At 41.5% G+C, this 21,595-nt stretch overlaps 2 protein-coding genes across 2 annotated transcripts in view; one reads left to right on the forward strand and one right to left on the reverse strand.

Annotated features, from left to right (window-relative positions):
• Positions 1 to 16,338, reverse strand: part of FARS2 (phenylalanyl-tRNA synthetase 2, mitochondrial) — a 304,738-nt gene extending 288,400 nt beyond the window's left edge. Inside the window, exons 1-2 of the mRNA XM_075828451.1 lie at positions 16,051 to 16,338; positions 14,573 to 14,661 (exon numbers count right to left, since the gene is read on the reverse strand). Coding sequence (XP_075684566.1) covers positions 14,573 to 14,661; positions 16,051 to 16,073 — 112 coding nt within the window. The 5' untranslated portion in view covers positions 16,074 to 16,338. The remainder of the gene's footprint in view (positions 1 to 14,572; positions 14,662 to 16,050) is intronic.
• A 63-nt stretch (positions 16,339 to 16,401) lies between these two features.
• Positions 16,402 to 21,595, forward strand: part of LYRM4 (LYR motif containing 4) — a 112,958-nt gene continuing 107,764 nt past the window's right edge. The window contains exons 1-2 of the mRNA XM_075826673.1: positions 16,402 to 16,509; positions 20,725 to 20,876. Coding sequence (XP_075682788.1) covers positions 20,791 to 20,876 — 86 coding nt within the window. The 5' untranslated portion in view covers positions 16,402 to 16,509; positions 20,725 to 20,790. The remainder of the gene's footprint in view (positions 16,510 to 20,724; positions 20,877 to 21,595) is intronic.

Here is a 21,595-nt window from a genome sequence, read left to right on the forward strand (position 1 = left end):
TTCCGAATGAAAAATACGGTCGTGTGCATAGGGCCTGAACAGCAAAGGGAGTGAAGAGGAAGCATCGCACATATGAGCGCCACGAGCGCCGCGGCCACTCCAAAACAGCTGATCGGCGGGGCTGCCACGAGTTAAGCCTCCACCGATCAGATATTGATGACCTATCCTGAGGATAGGCCATCAATTTTTGTGGACTGGAAAACCCTTTTAATACCCCCAAAATGACTCTCTTATGGAAATAAGACACCCCAAGTTATTTATTTAACAACAGATCAAAGATTTGAAAATCTGCCATGTAAAATGTCTGCAGCATGTGGATGAGATTTGTAAAATCTCATCTTCTTGCCTTGTACTGTAATCCGCTGCAGACTTTACCTGCGCAAATCCGCAGATAAAATCTACAGTGAATCCGCCACATATAACGTCACCCTAAGGCTGGCGCTACATGGCCACTTTGGCCATGACCAGGCCAAAGATCGCTATGTCCCATAGCCTACGCCGCAAATAATGAAAGTTGCGACCTGCAACACAACAGTTTGAATTTCTTGTAACTGTCATGTCGCAACAACTGGCACGTCGCGACACAACCACATTGACTTTCATTACTTGCAATGTAGGCCATGGGACATAACGATCTTTGGGCGGGCATCCTGCATCGCGCAAGGCCAAAGTCACTGTGTAGCAGATAGTCAGATACACAAATTTATTTTATTGAAAAAGCAAAAAGTGTGTGTGTTTTTTTGGTTTTTTTTACATTACATTATTCTTCTCCCTCGCTGGCAGCCAGAGAGGGAGAAGATACAACTGGTGATCACCTGACCAGAAACCACACTGAGTGATCTCTGGATGAAGCTCCATGATACAGCTGTCTCTAGACAGCTGTATCATGGAGCTACTTACTGTTGACACGTAAGTGCCGCTGTTAGGACCAATGTGATCATTCTTTCCCTCCGATATGGTTTCCCTAATGCAGCCTACATTTCCCATGATACCTCTGGCTTTGCAGATGCAGAGAGGGCGGAGTCTCATCACACTGCACTTGCTCTGTTCTGAGTCCTATCTAGGTGCAGCAAGAAATAGATCAGTGACATAGAACTTCTGTCCTCATTATGAGTCTCAGTGTATCTATGTGATGCAGCTTCAGCCTGTTTGCTCTGCATAGGTTTATCCATGTCAGTTTTTACACAAGAGGCAGTGAGGAACAGCATCTCATAGAAATACACTAGACACTCTGCACACACAGATATATAGACAGTTAGTGTGAGTCAGAGAAGATTTATAACTCTGCAGCTAATCATTGTATGGACTCACCTATAATAACACTGCACTTCTGCCCCCTTAGATAGGGAAAAAGTAATCTCTTCAGCAGCACTACATGCTTGGGTGAAATACAGAGAAAGGAAGGTGAAGCTGGTGGAGAGGGGTTTCAGAGCAGCCAGGAGGTATTTCATTGGTGATTAAGTAATCATACAGTTCACAGGAAGTCATCTACACAAAGGATAGTGACCTCTTATCTACACATGACAGCATGGTCTATTTTGGTGGTCAGACAAAATGCTCTATGTACGTGTATGAAGTTCCAAAAAGTGCAGGTATAGTCAAATGAAACATAAATCATTTCTACTGTCATGGGTCAGTCAGGCTCCCCTCATTCTTATCAATTCCACATGCTGTAAAACATTTTCCACACGTAAATCAGAGTATGCTGCGGATTTTTAAATCTACAGAATGTTCATTTTGATATAGAAGTTTACAGTGGATTTCACCCCTTTCCATGTAGAAGGGGTGAAATCCGAAGTAAATCCACAGCTATATCTGCACGTTGCACATGGGATTTTTCTGCAAAAAAATCCACAATGAATCCACCATGTGTGTAAGTGCCCTAAAGGTGCATTTACATGTGAGGGTTCTGTAGCTTCTTTTTGCTGAAAAAAAGAGATGCATTTTGCAATGTTTTGAGTAATCTCAGATTTTTGCCACAATTTTGCACAAATTGAAGCAAAAGAATGCCACAAAACATGCATGTGTAAATACATTAATTCTGACTTGGATTTCTGGCCCTATATGTTTTTGCGGTCCAGGCTCCCGGCCAATGCACGGACCGTGGAAACCATGGTCGTCTGCATGGGCCCATAGAAATTAATGGGTCCGCAATTCATCCGTATTTTTGCGGATGACTTGCGGACGCAAAAACACGGTCGTGTGCATGAGGCCTAATCCTTTGCTACAATGTGTGGAGAACTTAAAGTATTAACCAGAGAATTATTAACAAACATAAGGTACTTGAGTAAAAGTAACCACAAATTACAATGCCATGAAGTATTAAAAAAAAAAAATATCCAGGCCCTGACGTAACTTCTACAGAAAACATTAAGAATACCGTAGATTCCATGTAAAACAGATTTTTCCATTCTAAATAAAATGCCATGACGCTGTTATGAAATACATTTACTTTAATAGAATAATTCACATCTGCAGCTTTTGTAGCGTTTTTGTCATGGTTTTCCAAACAAAACAAAGGAAAGATTTCGGCATGCATCTAAGGGCCTGTTCGCATCAGCGTTAGGTTCTGTTGATGGATTCCGTCAGACCTTTCCGTCAGGGGAACCCATCAATGGAAAGGCAAACGGAAATCATAGCTTACGTTTGCATTACTATTAATTTCAATGGTAATTCTTCCGTTGCTCATTGTTTCCGTTTGTCTCCATTCCATAAGGTTTCTGTTTTTTGGCGGAAACAATAGTGCAGTCGACCGTGCGGAATGGGGACAAACGGAAACCATTAGCAACGGAAGCATTACTATTGAAATCAACGGTAATGCGAATGGAAGCTATGGTTTCCGTCTGCCTTTCCGTTGATGGGTTCCTCCGACGGAAAGGTCTGACGGAACACATCAACGGAAATCGAGCGCTGATGTGAACAGGCCCTAAAAATACACCTCTATAAAAACGGAACATAATGTGATTACATTGTAAAAATCTACCTAACATCAGTGTTCGGTTTCGGTTGATGGGTTCCGTCACACCTTTCCGTCGGAGGAACCCATCAATGAAAAGGCAAATGGAAACCATAGCTTCCGTTTGTATTACCATTGTTTTCAATGATAATGCTTCTCCCTTGCTAATGGTTTCCGTTTGTCTCCATTCCGCACGATCGACTGCGCTATTATTTCTGCCGAAAAAAATGAAAATAATCTCTCACATCGCCAATGCTGATCTTGTGACATCAACATCCAATCACTGTCAAATTTGCTTCACTGCAAAAGCCACTTTGTGACATCACATTTCAATCAAAGACTTATCTGATGTATTGGCAAGGCATAATTTGTGGCATCTCCATTTAATCACAACTACTCTGTCATATTGCAAATACTAAAGACCACTTGACACGGGCAAATCATCGGGTGAACAATGTTCATATGAACGTGCAATCTCGATCATTGCCCTGTTTAACAGGGCAGCAATCTGCTGCGGAACGATCATACGTTTGTGCGTCGGTTGATCTGATTTTTTATGTGGCCATAAAAATGGTCGCTTGTTGGCAGCCCTTTTCCCTGTGTTATACAATTTTCTGTATAAATTTCCAGATTTTCAAGATCTCTGCTTGCTGTTATTCAGGAACATATATTATATACTTCCAGTGGATACAATTATTTTCATAGTCATGTGATGGACATACAGGTGCTGGGATCGTTGGACGACACAGCTCTGATACACATAATACAAGGCCTTGTTTTGTATGTATTTTTCAACCCATAAACAGGAACGGAACCTAAACAGAAGAAATATATAAAGAAAGGCCTTATAGGTCTGCTCTCCTGAATCTAATTCTGCATCAAATCTGCACTGTGTGAACAATACCTAACTGTAGCAAGTTGTACACCTGTGTGTCCATCACATGAACATAGACATTGGAAGAAAATAATGAATGTTCTTACTGAAGAACAACAAGCAGAGATCTTGAAAACCATGAGGAATTAATACAGAACGTTTATTGGAAAATGGTATAACTTTTAATTATGCTAAAAATAACATTAAATTGCTGAAACCAGACAACCTCTTTACTAATAAAGGCAAGACCATATCTCCTTACTTCAATCAAAATATCATACCTGTAAGTTTCTTGAATAAAGGAAGGAGATCTGTTTTTATTGAGATTTAGAGACAATGGAAACCTTAACTATAGATTTTTTTCCCCCCAAACATATGTATTGGGGCTTAAATTATATTTCTAATATATCTTTATTAAAAATCTTGCATCGTTTTTAAAATGCAGCTTTTAGGCATCCACATCTTAGCTGTGTATTGACTTACCTGTTGCTGTATTTCACGGGATGCTGCTCCGTTCCAGGCCGCTGTCGAGTCAAAAGATCTGTATTCTGACAACCCAATGCAAGTCTATGAGGCTCTTATAGACTTGCATTAAAAGTTTGACTTCCGGTCCCTATAGTAGACGCTGTAGGATTTAGGGAGTCAGAATGAAGATCACGTGCCCCTTCAGATGCCCAGAAAAACAGGGGGGGTCTTGTGAAATACAGAACCAGGAAAGTTAATACTCATCACTACATTACATTCGGAATACTTCTTTAAGTTTCCAGGAAAGAGACAAACTTTACTTATTGTGTTAAACCAGTTAAAAGCTTCGCTGTGACTCAAAGGAATAAGTGTTCTTCATGTCCTCGGTGGATTCTTTGCTAGTGACAATTAAACATAAGTATTTTGACTGAAGCCATTCACTGTAATTAAAAGTTCTGCTTCAATTTCTTTTTGATGATCTAACCAGTTTTATATGCTGATGAGATTCTCCTCAGTGCTGTGCTTCTCGCCCCTGGCATATCTGCAGTCCTTAATTTGCTTAAAGAGAGATTGTAACCACCTAATTAATCATTTTCTTGACCTTCAGCCCTCCTAGTCTTCCACCGTTTCAAATCAAATCAGGAGATTTATCTTCTGCTTTTTACAGCAAATATTCTCTTCTTGAGAAAGATTTGTGGGTCACATTCAGTGACTTAGAGCATCAGAGAATGTGCGTGTATGTCAATATGGACATTAAGAAGTATTCATAGTTCTAACATAATATATAAGGTATTTTAGAAATGTCATAACTTATACACTTTACGCCTTATTTAAAACCCCTTCCCACACTGTGCTCTACATTTATGGCCCAGGTGAGAAGTATTGCGCGTGGCGTAACTTAGGAGCTGTGCCCGCGTCATTAACCTTTGGAATTAGCAGTGACATCCCGAGGTAACAGACAGTATATAGCACCAATCACAGCTATTAGACCCCAAATATGCCACGGTCAGTAGCGGGTTCCCTTTGTCATTCCATCGGCAGCCCATGCAATGCAATCTCGGGTGCCAATGTGTATGCAAGTATTGAGGAATGCAAGTATTTAATAAAACAGACATGTCCAGCTTAGAAAACCCAAACCCATTTTCAGTTACCCTATCAGGAGTTTAATAGTTAATAGAAGGTACTCTGTGTTTAGTATCCTTATCTCTTGGTCAGACTGGAGAGAGGTCAAAGGGAGCGTCTCTTGACCCTGGAGGACCTGTCCTGTACTGCATTATACAGACAGCCCATTGATATGAATAAGCAATGTGTAATGCTTAATTTCATATGGGGTGGTGCTGCAGAGAGAAATTGAACATTAAATAAGGCCTCGTGCACACTTCCTTCACCGTTTTAGCGGCTGTGTTTGACGGATCCGTGTTCCCGTTTTAGCGGCCGTGTGGTTTCCGTGTGCACTCCGTGTTTCCGTTTCCGAGCATGGTACGGTCCAGGGTGCTGAAAGAGCATGGTTGTTCAGCGCTAGTCACTGTACAGGGTGCTGAAAGAGTTAATGGGCTGCACTGATCGGCAGTAACTCTTTCAGCACCCTGGACAGTGACTAGCGCTGAAGAATGACCATGCTCGGCGCTCGCAAAATACAATTTTAATGAAATAAAAAATAAAAAAATAAGTTCATACTTACCCAGAACTCCCTGCATTTTCCTCCTGTCCGGCCCCCTGGGATGACGTTTCATCCCATGTCACCGCTGCAGCCAATCACAGGCCGTAGTGGTGGTCACGCCGGACTGGATGAAGTCAGAAGGCAGGCCTCCAGGGATGACGCTTCATCCCACGTGACCGCCTCTGCAGCCAATCACAGGCTGCAGCGGCCACATGGACTGCCGTGTCATACAGAAAGGTCGGACTGGAGGAAGAAGAGGGACTCGTCACCAAGACAATGACCGGGGTACGTATGAACTGCTTTTTATTTTAATCAGCAGCCTCTTCTCTTTATCAGTGCTGGATAGAGATAAGTGGCTGCCGATTAGTGTAATATCTCTAATGTACTTCTGCCCGCCCGGCCATTGCTAGGCAACGGCTCCGTCACACACGGACGGCACACGGATGCCTTCTGTGTGCCTTCAGTTTTTTTGACGGCCCCATTGACTTGCATGGGCCTCATGGTCACGGAATCTTGGACCAAAGTAGGACATGCTCTACTTTAGTCGGAACGGAACAACGGGACCATCAAAAAAACTGAAGTGTGCATGGCCCCATTGAAATTAATGGGTCAGGGTGCTAGCAGTCAGGAAAAACGGCTAGCACCCTGAAGAAAAAGACTGAAGTGGGCATGAGGCCTTAGACCTCATGTACACGTCAGTATTCTGGTCAGTATTTGGAAGCCAAAAACAGGAGCGGGTCCAAAACACGGAAGAAGTGCAAACCTTTCCATTATAGGTTTTCTCTGTTTATGTTCCACTACTGGTTTTGGCTTCCAAATACTGAAGCAAAATACTGACCAAAATACTGGCGTGTGCATGAGGCCTTACTGTCAGGTTTTCCTGAGCTCACTTCTGGAGGGGCGGTCACTACCTGCTATGATGTTCTCCCACAAGCAAAAGCACTAAAACCCATCATCCAGTTCACAATTCTTCGTCTGCTTCTAATAAACTTGCAGAGAATTCTGATCAGTTTCCTCTCCCTGCATGTGATAATGGATATGGAGGAAAAGGCAACTGTTAAGTGGAGGTATATTGCACAGTAATATGGAATACTTTAAAAGAAGCAGCTCAAACCGCTGCCTCAGAGAGAGAGGTTCCAAGCAGAGGATCTACCCCATTTTTGATGTCCATGTGTCTAATAGGACATATGGAAAGAGAATGTCCTATTTTTAAGGCGAAAACTACGCTCTTTACAATATTCTACAATTTAAGAATACATAACAAGTTAAATACCTTTGTAAATTGTTTGCTTTAGTAATTGTAAATACTGTTTTTTAATAACATGATGTTTTATTGGCTGTCAGACAGAATAGAACATTTTAAAATATTGCTGGACTCCTACAACCAGAGAGCAGTGCATTGTGGGAGCTCAGATGAAAGACTAAACTAGACTACTAGTAGACTAAACTAGCAAAATATTTATAGTTGTAAGAAAAATAGTGGGATTTTCACAGGCGCTGCTAGTAATAAAACTCCACTTTGGGCAGAAGGCATAAATAAAAGTCTTTTTATTTATTTTTTTAAACAAAATATTTACGTATTGAAAGCAAATATGTATATGAACAGTAAAAACAATATCAAATAATTTGAAATTGTTGCAAAACAGTGAAGTGAAGTATTTGCTAAATTATTGTTTAATGTTATTAAAAGTTTGGAAATTTGCTCTAAGCTTGAATACAGTGTAGGCAAGTGACAAGAAACTATGAAGTTTTAATGTGTATAGATTACTGAAACCTGGGTAGGGAAAGACCTTAGGTCCTATCCACACGACAGGTTTTAATGAAGGCAACCACACGGCCTCATTAAAATCTGTTAACCTCAATGGGGCTATTCACACTGCCGATATTTTGTTGGCCCGTTTCACCATGCCGTCAAAAAAATAGAACATGCCCTATTACAGGCTGTTCTCACGGCTTCCTTACAAGTCAATGGGCGTATAGAAAACAGCTGTCACTTGGATGCCATCCGCGTGACAGCTGTTAAAAAGGGTTCCTGCACTGGAGTCCACAGCAGAGCATCAGCTAGCGCTCTGCCCAGGTATTCCAGTACTGCTCGTGACGTCTCTGTCCATATATGGATAGTGAAGTCAGTAGTTTCCTATCGCTAGAATCCCAGAGCAGAGCGCCAGTATTTTTGGTATGGGAGCACGGCCCGAAAATGCGGCCCGCGGCCGTGCTCGCAGTCCCGGCCCGTGATTACGGGCACGGCCGTGTGCATGAGGCCTCACCAAACATCAAAACTTGCCAGACATATACACAACTGCTTTCAGAGAACAACCAAAGATCAAAAGTCGTCATCTATAAAGCACCAACAACCATGAACCATGTACCAGATTTCTTCACCAAACTCAATCATAGCACATCCATGCATTAATCTGGAAACAATTATCTTAAAATATATTTGAGAAAGAAACATGCCAACCAACAAGAGATTCTGGAACAGAATTATGTGCTGTAATATAATGATCCGATCATATATATGGAGAATTATGGAGTATGAAACTGTAAATATCCGCCCATATTTTCCCAGCATTAAACTGCAGAATCATATACAAACTAGACTGTGTTTTATTCTGCATAACAGATCTAGGTCAAACCCCAATTACTATATACGGTTATAGAAACTCTGCATTACCAAAATTCCTAGATCTCAATACAAATTTCCCTAGCCTGGTATTTTGTAACTGGTGATTTCACTAAAAGGTAAATGTATTATGTAATGTTGGTCAACGCAGTGATAATATACATATAGACGGCATGATAGAGTGGCACAGTAATGATGCCTTATGGTAAAAAAATAAAAAAAATGGCGACGACAAACACCTGCAGTATTGACAGCTTATGCACCGACCAATAAAAGGATTTTTTCCTGGGCAGGGTTTTACGATATATCTAATTTCTCAGAATGAACAATGAAAGACATTGCTGGCAGCACCCTCTAATGGGCATATCCAAGCGCAATGTTTACAAATTCAGAACTATTGTGAAATGATAAGGAATTGCGCTTTAATAAGCGGAATGTCCCAGGTTCCCGTTTCACTCGCTGGTAACATTTTCATTATCGTGATGATAACAAGTTAAACTATAATTCTCACATGTTATTGCTTTGCCATCAGACTTCTGACAGGGAACAATTAATTCGCACTGGTCTCAAAAGGCACATGAATGACACACAGTAATCTGGTACTAAGCAGCTAACAAACCGCGTCAAACACTAATGAGCCTTGGATTGGAAATCAATGTCGCAACACTATTTTGGTTCAATGAAACAGAAAATTTAAGGTATATAATCAATTTCCCTCACCTCTGTCACACAATGACATGAGGTTCTAATGATTTGCTTCACCAATGAGGTGGGATCTATTTGGTCAATTTACGTAGAGTAATTTGCAGAATAATTATGGTGGTCGTTTAAAGATTACACTAAAACCCCTAATGGCAAAATTAAAATTGAGAGAATATAATAAGACGCCCTATTTATGGTCAATAACCTCATAAAATACAATTTATCTAGTCAGCAAGTTCCATTTACTGAGATAATGTAATTCCCCCTCATTAAGAAATAAGCCGTTCAATTCGCTGTAATTCCAGACATTGAGAAGCTCTAGGGCTAAAGGCGTTTTCCAGGACTATTATGTTGTCGACTAAAGGGGAAGGGGCGTTTACAGCGACCCCTTCATTGTTTACCAAGCACGGCACCGCCATACATTCATCCGTTCGTTGCTGTGCCTCATTTTGCAGTTTGGTCCCACTCATTTGAAAAGAACTGAGCTGCAGTACCAGGCAAAGCCACAACCAAATGTTCGGTGCTGTGCTTGGTAAACCATGAATGGGACATGGACCTGTTCTGGAGCACTGCAGACTCTTCAGTCAGTTGTTCGGCGGATAAACCAGACCCTCACCAATCAGATATTGATGGCCTATCCTAAGGATAGACCATCAATATTACAGTCCAAGAAAACTGCATTAATGGGAACAAATTTATATTTTTTGCAACTGTTTGGGTATGCTGAAATTGTCATCCGCATCCAGGTTACGTAAAGGCTAGATCTCTAGAACTGTTTTGCAATGCTGGGTCTTTGGGTTTGAATCCAACTTAAACAATGTTTCCATTTTGCTAAATATTCGTGAAGTCTACCTGTTGTAAAATGTTCATAAATTTGCCAGAAAACTAGCGTAAATTATGGTGGAAATCTACGCCAGCTCCTAGCTGGCATAGAAATCACTCTCTGCGGCAAAGTAGAGGACCATTCTAGCTCCTTACCTTGCCCCTCCTTGTTTAGACTACCCCCCCTGCCCCCCACCCATTGGACATTCAAAATGTAAAAAAAACATAAAATATATATATATACAGGGTGGGCCATTTATATGGATACACCTAAATAAAATGGGAATGGTTGGTGATATTAACTTCCTGTTTGTGGCACATTAGTATATGGGAGGGGGGAAACTTTTCAAGCTGGGTGTTGACCATGGCGGCCATTTTGAAGTCGGCCATTTTGTATCCAACTTTAGTTTTTTCAATGGGAAGAGGGTCATGTGACACATCAAACTTATCGAGAATTTCACAAGAAAAACAATGGTGTGCTTGGTTTTAACGTTACTTTATTCTTTCATGAGTTATTTACAAGCTTCTCTTTGTTTACAGCCATTGACATGTCGCAGAGGTTAACACATAAGGAGCGGATAGAAATTGTGTTGATGTCTGGTGAACGCAGTACCCGGGTCATTGCAGCAGATTTCAATGCAAGACACCCTACGAGACCACCCATCTCCCATGCTACAGTTTGCAAACTGCTTGCCAAGTTTCGTGAAACTGGTTCATGTGGACGCATGAAAACTGTCACTAATGAAGAAACATCAGTGGCTGTCCTAGCTTCATTCAGCAAGAGCCCACAGCGTAGCACTCGCCGCATGTCACTGGAGAGTGGCATCAGTCGAACATCCCTTCGGCGGATATTAGCTACTCACAAATGGCACCCTTACAAACTCCAGCTGCTGCAGCATCTCAACGAGGATGACCCAGATCGTCGCACTGAATTTGCAGAATGGGCAAAACAAAAATTGGAACAGGACCCTCAGTTTACACAGAACATTTTGTTCAGTGATGAGGCAAACTTTTATGTGAATGGTGAAGTTAACAAACAAAACCCCCGCTATTGGTCTGACACTAACCCACATTGGATAGATCCCTCCAAGACTGTTGGAACACAAAAATTGATGGTATGGTGTGGTATATGGGGTACAAAGATAGTGGGGCCATTCTTCATCAATGGAAACCTCAAGGCCACGGGATATCTGAAATTGCTACATGCTGATGTGTTTCCCTCTGTATGCACTGAAGCTTGCACGTTCCCTGAGTTTTTCCAGCAAGATGGTGCACCATCACATTATGGGTGTCAGGTCCGAGCATTCCTAGATGAACAGTTTCCTGGAAAGTGGATTGGTCGTCGTGGGCCAGTTGAATGGCCCCCTAGGTCTCCCGATCTGACCCCCTTAGACTTTTATCTTTGGGGTCATCTGAAGGCAATTGTCTATGCTGTGAAGATACGAGATGTGCAGCAACTGAAACTAGGGATACTGGAAGCCTGTGCTAGCATTTCTTCTGCGGTGTTGCTATCAGTGTGTGAAGAGTGGGAGAAGAGGGTTGCATTGACAATCCAACACAATGGGCAGCACTTTGAACACATTTTATAAGTGGTCAGAAACTTGTAAATAACTCATGAAAGAATAAAGTAACGTTAAAACCAAGCACACCATTGTTTTTCTTGTGAAATTCTCGATAAGTTTGATGTGTCACATGACCCTCTTCCAATTGAAAAAACTAAAGTTGGATATAAAATGTCCGACTTCAAAATGGCCGCCATGGTCAACACCCAGCTTGAAAAGTTTCCCCCCTCCCATATACTAATGTGCCACAAACAGGAAGTTAATATCACCAACCATTCCCATTTTATTTAGGTGTATCCATATAAATGGCCCACCCTGTATACTCACCTCAGCACTCCTCCTCTCCCCTCCGGGTCCCTCATCACTCTAGCGCTGCCCTTACAATTTAATGATGCCAGACAGCGTCAAGACGTTGTATGCGATGATGACATAAAAGTGCTGCCTCACATATAAGTCAAGACCTTCTAGGAGCGGCGCTGGAGTGATAAGAGGACCTAGAGGAAAGAAGAAGAGTGGTGAGGTGAGTATGTGTTATTTTTATTTTATGTCCGATGGGGACATGACGAGTATGGAGCACAATCCCAGCTGAAACATGCAACACATGCTTTCCCCTTTTAATAAAAGCGTCGCGGTTTATTCTACTGACTGGACTGGAATTGGAATGGCGTCTTAAGAAATTCCCTCCATGGTGTCTCCGCTCTGGCCATGTCACATACTGTCAGTTTTCGATATGGCCGCAGTGGACTAAATTCTGGACAACTTTAAATAAAGCTTTAGATAAAGCGGAGTCTACTACAACTTACTGATCAGCGGGCTTCTATGTTACTGTTAACATGTCCTATTTATCGCGGATTCTGCGCAGAGAGTTTGTGCTCTTCACCAAATTCAATTGTATTGGTGAAACCCATACATAAATTTGCCTGTAGATTTAGAATGTCAATTTTTTTCAGATGGTACAGTGCCTCCATATCAGAGCAAGCTACATAAAGAAAAACAACTACTTTTCCCCTACAACATAGCCAATCTTACACTTGGTCAATTGTAAAACACGCCCAGTTGTCCACTGAGAAACTCATTAGCATAAAGCTAAAAATCGCTCATAAAGTGGTAAAAATGTTTATATAAAGTGATCAAAAAGTCGCATGTAACCCAAAAGGGTATCAATAAAAACTACAGCTTGCCCTGCAAAAAAAAAAAAAAACAACCTGTCACACAGTTGTCTTGACGAAAACTAAAATTATAGGTCTCAGAATATTGCAATACAAAACAAATTACATTTTTAACAAATTGTTTTTATTTTGTATAAGTAGTAAATATTAAAATAAATATATATAAATTTGGTATCGTTGTAATCGTATTGACCCGCAGAATAAAGTCATTTATACCGCAGAGTGAACGCCGTAAAAACAAAACCCAAAAGAAATCGAGGAATTTCAGTTCTTTCTCCATCCCACAAAATGTTTTTTAAAGTACATTATACAGTACATTAAATGGTGCCATTAAAAACTACAACTCGTCCCGCAAAAAAAAAAACAAAAAAAAAAAAAACCTTCATGAGGCTACGTTAACGCAACAGTATAAATATTATAGCTATTGGAGGGCGGAGATAAGAAATTGATAATGAAAAAAATTGAAAATGACTGCGTGCCAAAAAAGGTTTTTATTTTGCCGTTGACAAAGCTGTAATTTTGGGGTGTATAAATAATGCATTAACCAACTTTTATAAAAAAAATTTTTAAAAAACAGAAAAAAATTGTCATTTTGCCGTAGTTTTTTTATAGTTTCATTTTATAGAATTCACTGTGCAATATAAATGACCAGTTAACTTTGTTCTCCGGGTCGGTACGCTTACGGCGATACTAGATTGTTATCTTTTTTGTTTTACAACTTTTGCATTAAAAACCAAACCTTTCTTCTGTAAATAATTTATTTGGCCACAGATTCTGAGAGTCATAATCTTTTTTTTTTTTTGCCATTGATGGAACTGTTTGAGGGCTTGTTTTTTGAGGGAGGATTTGTATTAATTGGTACCATTACATAGGACTTTTTAATTACTTGTTATTATTTTTTTAGGTAAGCAAAATGACCAAAATAAAGCAATTTTGTCATTGTTTTTTAATTTTCCTTTCTATAGTACAGTACCACTACAGATGCAGCAATAACAATTATGTCTATTTTTTTTTTTAGCATTGGTTCAATTATAAAGCATAAAGTAAGGGGACATTTAAAAAAAAAAAACATTACTGATTTTTTTTTTTTTTAGTCCCTCTATGGGTCTTGAACATTCGATCTCCTGATCACTTCTAGCATTCTACTTCTGTATTGCAATGTACTATGCCTGTCAGTGTTAAGGCCTCTTTCGCACAGCAGTATTTTGCATTAGTATTTGGGAACCAAAACCAGGAGTGGAACCAACACGGAAAAAATATAACAGAAAGAGTTTAACCTTTTTTGTGTTTTGGACCCCCTTTTGGTTGCAGCTTACAAATACTGATGTCAAATACTAACCAAAAAAACTGGCGTGTGAAAGTTGCCTTACCCTGACATGCATTGCCTAGCATGGCCTTGTACATGGCAGACTGGGGGGGTCATTGTTAGGACCCCAGTTACCATGCCAACACATTGGCACCGTGGCATCAAAGGGGTTAAACTCTGTTCCCGATCTTTTTATCTCTGATCCAGGCTGTTAAAGCAGGGCGTCACCGGATTAATACAGCCGACATCCGCAAGTGACGATGACGTGGGCACAGCTCGCGACAGCGCCATCACCATGATGTAACAGTACAGCCGCTTGTGGGAATGACCCTCTTATTACAACACCGTGCAGGAAGCGGTTAAATGCCACACATCCTTTATTGAAAGACATATAAACCAACCTAAATGTTCTATTATGTTCAAGAGACCTTACCATGAATTCTGTTACGGACTGTGGAATGCCATGTCCTGCAAGGCTGTGTGGTGTTCTTCAGGATCCAGCTTCGGACTCCAGTACATCGTCTGAAACGTACAAAAGAAAAGAAAGATTTCATCATCTTGTACGCGCGCACGCACATGGTGGTAAGATTATTCTATGGAAGAGAGCCTACAGTTGTATTTTCATATGGTGGCGTTTTTAAGTGGGATCCATATAAGATAAAAAGTCAAAATTCTCCAGCTAGAGGGGGGGGGGGGGACGGACGGACTACAGTCCAACATACAACACCAATACAGGCCGCAAAATGTCAGAAAACGGTGCACAATATGGTTCTGTGTATTACCCCTAAAGGAACAACACATGTTTCTACCGTGTGAATATCTTTTCTAATTTAGCTGCACACATTTGTTTGAGAATGATACGTATCTGATAGTGACAAAGATATAAGTGATATTGATCCCACTATACCACTAACGTAAATACAGCCAGTCACATCTTCTGATCCTCCCATCCAATCCGGTACCCCTGATCATATTGTATACAAATAACGATGCCCAATATGATGCCCAAATAACAACGTAATACATAAAACAAATAACACTGTTATAAATATGTCTAAATCATAATTCTATAGCATGCCACCGCCGCCACCATAGACTGCAAAAATACTATACAGTATAAAAACAGCGCCACTCAATGTCTCAGTACACTTCAGAGATACGGAGAAGAAAAACGGATGAGGCGCGGTGTTATTTTATAATCCGGCTGTACTCTTCACAACCGACATTTCCCAAACTGAAATCTTCAATCTATTAAATGTATTTCCGAACTGTAATCCGCTAATGTGTGAGGATTATACACAAGGCCCAGACAATGACGTGTCCAGTGGAACAATGTCATGAAAATAAAGTCACGTGATGCAACTTCCGTACAGTTTTTAGTTTTACAACTATAATCGCCGGCGAAATTTTCTCAGTTCAATGGAATATCACTAAGATATGTCATCAATATTTGATCGGTGGAGGTCAGACTGCTGTGATAGCCAACCACCAGACTAAAGTGGCCGCAGTGCTGGGAAAAGCTGTGAAAATTCAGTTCTGCTCCACCTGTTGTAACGCTTATCGGTAATGCAGGGAAAACCAGTGTATATGGGGCAATGCAAGAGCAATATTTCCCACCATATGAGTACGACGTACAACGGTCATCTAGTCCTGACCAAACACATACTGACATGACTCCCCTTATATGATCTACTGCAGGGCTCAGCAACTTCCGGCACTCCAGATGTTAAGAAACTATAATTCCCAGCCTTTAGCTGTCAAGGCATGCTGGGAGTTGTAGTTGCACTACAGCTGGAGTGCCGAAGGTTGTGATATTCCTGTATATGAATCCTGCATGATCTCCACCCTGTGAGAGCACATCTGCAGGGAAGAGTCGGACAACACCGCTGGATGCATAGGCTACACACTCACGGGAGCTGTACAGTGAGGCTCATAACTGCTGTGTGAATGAAGGACTCTGCGATCCTTCCTAGCACGTTTCCCCGTAATCCAATCAACAAGCGCCGGTGACGTCACCCAACTAGAGGGCGCAAGATGGGACACGCTTCATCTAGTGTGAAAATAGATTGTTCCCGCAATAATTCTAGTAATTGTCAGCTTTCTATTCAATGTGATCGCAGAATGTTCTAAGCAGCCATTTTATTGAAGCACAGGTACTGCGCTGATAACAGCGAGACGTAAAGCGCTCCAAAATGAGCTCGCGCTAGCGGCACAGGAAGAAGTTGATATAGCTTGGGAATTTTGTCCCTGCGCGCTCTCCGTAGGCTAATGACGTAGGGAAGTTTCTCATTGGTGCAGAGCTTCCTGGGTTACGAAAGAGTCTTTCCCTTATGATAGTTCGCCAGAGCTGATCTCGGAGCAGCATGCAGTGTGAGTGTCCTGTGTACAACTTGCTGCAATACAATGATAAAGTCTCTTATGGAATTCCAGTGTGATAACAATACATTCTTTATGAGTTTGGTATTCTAGGGGTTCCCTACCTTTTCTAGCTCTTGGATATGTCACAGGTTGAATAGTAGAGAACCCATAATATTGTGATTTGGTCATTCTGGTTGTAACTTAGGCTGGTTTACGCTTAGAGGGTATGTTCACCTATAAAGCATCGTTTTACAATTTACGCATGGGTGTAATGTGCATAAAAAGTTCACACACTGTGTGTGTATATATATATATATATATATATATATATATGTTTAGTATTACTGATCTCTAGCTGCACCCAACATTCTGGAATTGTTAGTTTTTTTTCTATAACAGATTCTGGTTGTCTGATAGTTTAAGGAATGACCGTAGATGCAGAAAATGTTATATAATAAAAGAACAGATTATACTCACCTGTCAAATCCCCTGCTGCTCCAGAGCTGACGTTCTGGTGGTCTCAGCCGTTCTTTATTTTCCTGCATCCAATCACTGGCCTCAGCGATGATGTGCCCTCCATACCAGCATCACCGCTGTGACCCGTGAGTGTCAGGGGATTTAACAGGTGAGTATTGTTTTTTTTTTTTTATAACATATCCTGCAGCCAAGACCCTCTTCCCTGCTATCCGCTTGGCTAGTGAGGATTACGAGAGCAGGGTTGAAAGTCTGGGACTACTGAAGCACAGTGGGCATCGGTAAGTCTGAGGAGCGCTGCAGCCGTCCTGGATGAAAGAAGAGGGGCCTGGGAATCGGCGAAACAATAAGCGAACAGGAGGGCACCGGGTACATACAATTTGCATTCCCCAGCTGGAGTTACGTTTTTTTATGTAAAACGGGAGGGTCGCTTTAAAGTCACGGAAAACCCCTTTTAGAAAAGAGCCGCCAAAGGTCTGACCCACAGCAAACCGCTAATTTTGCCAGGGGAAGTCACAGCCAGCCAGCCAGGCAGTTTCCCTACAGTCATTCAAATCAATGGCCGTCCATGTAATGACATGAACTGCTGCCTAATTGTAAAACAAATATCCCATATGTAGTATTGACTGAGGATTCTGGTTGTCTTTGTCTCTATTGTCTGATGGCAGCATAAGAAAGTGACAGGCAGGCTAGGCTGATTTATGACCTGTCACTAGGTCGTATAAGTAGAACTGGTTACCTGACCTGAATAGCGATGTCTTTGATAACACCCCCCACACACCCACTGTTGTGTTGGTTCCCTAAATTCCAACTTGCTGTAGTTAGCCAACGGGTTGGAGCTAGCTTCCATGCCTGTGATGCTGACCAATTAGCGCGAGGCGGCTTGAGGATAGTTCACTCCCTGTTGGCTAACTACACCAATAGAGGGAACCAACACGATAGTGGGCCGTATCTCTGGAACGGGGGGCTCCAGGTAGAAAGAAAAAAAACCAGTGCTGGAATCAGAGAGGCAGCGCTATTCAGGTTGGTAAACCAGTTCAACTTATATGATCTAGTGACAGGTCCTATTTAGTCGTTAAAGAGGCTCTGTCACCCGATTTTGCAACCCCTATCTCCTATTGCAGCAGATCGGCGCTGCAATGTAGATTACAGTAACGTTTTTATTTTTAAAAAACGAGCATTTTTGGCCAAGTTATGACCATTTTCGTATTTATGCAAATGAGGCTTGCAAAAGTACAACTGGGCGTGTTGAAAAGTAAAAGTACAACTGGGCGTGTATTATGTGTGTTACATCGGGGCGTGTTTACTACTTTTACTAGCTGGGCGTTCTGACGAGAAGTATCATCCACCTCTCTTCACAACGCCCAGCTTCTGGCAGTGCAGACACAGCGTGTTCTCGAGAGATCACGCTGTGACGTCACTCACAGGTCCTGCATCGTGTCAGACGAGCGAGGACACATCGGCACCAGAGGCTACAGATGATTCTGCAGCAGCATCAGCGTTTGCAGGTAAGTAGCTACATCTACTTACCTGCTAACGCCGATGCTGCTGCAGAATCAACTGAAGCCTCTGGTGCCGATGTGTCCTCGCTCGTCTAACACGATGCAGGACCTGTGAGTGACGTCACAGCGTGATCTGCCAGAAGCTGGGCGTTCTGAAGAGAAGTGGATGATACTTCTCTAGAGAACGCCCAGCTAGTAAAAGTAGTAAAAACGCCCCGATGTACGCACATAATACACGCCCACTTGGACTTTTACTGTAAACACGCCCACTTGGACTTTTGCAAGCCGCATTTGCATAAATACAAAAATGGTCGTAACTTGGCCAAAAATGCTCTTTTTTTTAAAATAAAAACGTTACTGTAATCTACATTGCAGCGCCGATCTGCTGCAATAGCAGATAGGGGTTGCAAAATCGGGTGACAGAGCCTCTTTAAAGGCTATGTACACCGTTTGTCATTTTTTTTTTTATATATATATAATATATATAAAAATGTTTATCAGTGTGTTTGGTAAGGTTGCATGATGCATCGAAATGCACCCTAAAACGGTTCAATACCGTTAATTCATATATTTCGATACGAAGCTGTGCGGCCGCACAGCTTAGTATTGGAACACATGAATTTAGTCAGAGCGGGGCTGTGACTGTAATACAGCCATTGCCCACTCCTGACATCGTGCGTGTGTGTCTGTGCGTGCGTGCGTGCGCGGTCAGCATGATGTGAAGCGGCCGGGGCTGCACTAATGAGCAGCGCCACTGATGACCGATAACATGGCGGGCGCAATGCAAAACACCGCCATGTTCTGTCCTTAGTGTCGCCGCTCATTAGTGCAGTGGCGGGCGCATCGCATCATGCTGACCTCGCGCACGCAAACTTGTTGTCAGGAGCGGGTCACTGGTTGTATTACACAGTCTTGGCCCCGCTCTAACTGCGGAGATCAGAGAAACCTCTCATCTCCACCGCTATTCCCTTGAATGACTGACAGCAGCATTCAAGGGGAAAATGAGGGGGGATGCCCCATGGCGATCGAGGGACAAACTATATATGGACACAGATCTCGGTCCATTGAAGGACCCCAGGGCTGTCTGACCATATTTCCTGTTAGGGCATACTGAGGTATGTCCTAACCAACTGCCTGTGTACTATCAGTGCACAGGCCAATGTACTGGCATATAAATGTATGCCAGTACATTAAAGTTTAAAATTTGAAATTAAAAAATAAAGTAATGGTAAATAAAAAAAAAAACACACACACACACACATTTTTTACAATAAACAGTAAAACAAGTCTCAATACATAAAACATACACATATTCGGTATTGTCGTGACCGTAATAACCTGCACAACAAGTTTATAGTGTAATTTATGATGTTTACGCTATTAAAAAATACAATAAAAACTGCTTTCTTTCGCTTATTAATATAAGGCACATAGTATTAGGAATTTTGAACTCCATGTGCCTCAAATTAATAGTAATTAACCCCATCATGTACCTCACACATTAACCCATTATGACTGAGAAACATGATGGGGTTAATTACTATTAATGTGAAGCACACAGAGGTTCAAAATTCATCACACCATGCGCCTCACATCAGAAAATGGAACAGCTATTTTTTATTGTTGGAAAAGTGTCGTTTTGGTATCGAGGATCGCAATACTACACAAAAGTATCGGTATCGAAGTCCAAATTCTGGTACCGTGACAACCCTAGTGTTTGACGCAACTTTCTAATTACTTTTTATTAAAAATGATGTTCATAACTTAGATCGATAACAGGTGGACGTGGATCCGCTGACACTGAACCTGTCAATGCCACTGACCGGGCGGATTCAGGTCTCAGCGCAAGATACAGCTGCTCTGCATACAGAATACAAAGCCGCTGTATCTAAAAAAATGTAAAAATCATTTTTAATAAAAGGTCATTAGAAAGTTGCACCAAATACACTGATACACATTTTTATAATAGCTGTCCACGTCAAGCGCTGCATGATTCCTAGTATATTCATATATTCACACCCCCCCCCCCTTCCCCGGCCTTTTAGCCACTGATTGACCCCTTTCTTCCTATGCACGGCAATAGGGTGAAAAGTGTCAATCGGGGAGGGGGGGTGCGTTAATATGAGAATATACTTGGACTCTGTGTGTCTGTCACCTCTTTGTGCTGCCTCAGACAGGGCAGCAGCTGTATGTGACAGATTCTCTTTAATTTTTGAAAATTTTGATGCATTTTTTTTCCTCTCTTGTACAGGAAAGCTTCTCTGATCTCATATGTCAAGGTTTTTCTGGCAGAACCTGGCATCATTTAGAAAAAAAAATGGCTTCTTCAAGTCGGGCTCAGGTGTTGAATCTTTATAAGGTCTTGTTAAGAGAAAGTCAGAAGTTCAATGCCTACAACTACAGGTAAATGGGAACTGTGACGTGTCCGGTCCAACTCCAGTTTGGAATAACTTTACATATCATATTCGGGAACTGCATTATTAATTATTTCCTGATGTCATTTTGTCATCACTCCCTATATATTTGCTCCCAGCAGAATATGGCATCATATAATCAGTCATTGCGTTCTCATAATGGTAGCCGCAATGTGCTGAAGGGCATGGAAACTTCACTTGTGACTGTATCGCTCACATAATACAGGTGCGATATAAATATTAATCTAAGGGACCAGCTAATAATGCATTTCCTTTACATAGTGTTTGTGTTGTCTCACTGCACGTTATAAAAAGGTTTTGTGCTCTTTGTACTAATTGTTACAGTATGGTTTCTACACTGTACTCATTTCCATGCAACACATTTTTTCCCACTTTATGAAATGTGTCGGCCATAGGTTATTTGCCTTTCCCCACACAGATCTCTTTTGGCCGGTGCATACAGTCCGGCTGCATTTAAGGTTTTCTCAGGGAAAAATACTTCTTTCCAGTTATTCAACATGTAAGAATGAAAAAATGTAAGAAAAATTCCCTTTAGCTAAAAGGGTGTTTACCTGTGAACCTACAGAGGAGGATATTAAATCTCCCACTCTTTTCCTGCAGAGCCATTAGCTGACTGTGGACTGTTGTTTATGGCAGCCTATATTCTGCCAATAGATTGCAGACACAAAACGGCTTGACTTGCTGAAG

This window comes from Rhinoderma darwinii, chromosome 5 (genome assembly GCF_050947455.1).
Source record: "Rhinoderma darwinii isolate aRhiDar2 chromosome 5, aRhiDar2.hap1, whole genome shotgun sequence".
Lineage (NCBI taxonomy): Eukaryota > Metazoa > Chordata > Amphibia > Anura > Rhinodermatidae > Rhinoderma > Rhinoderma darwinii.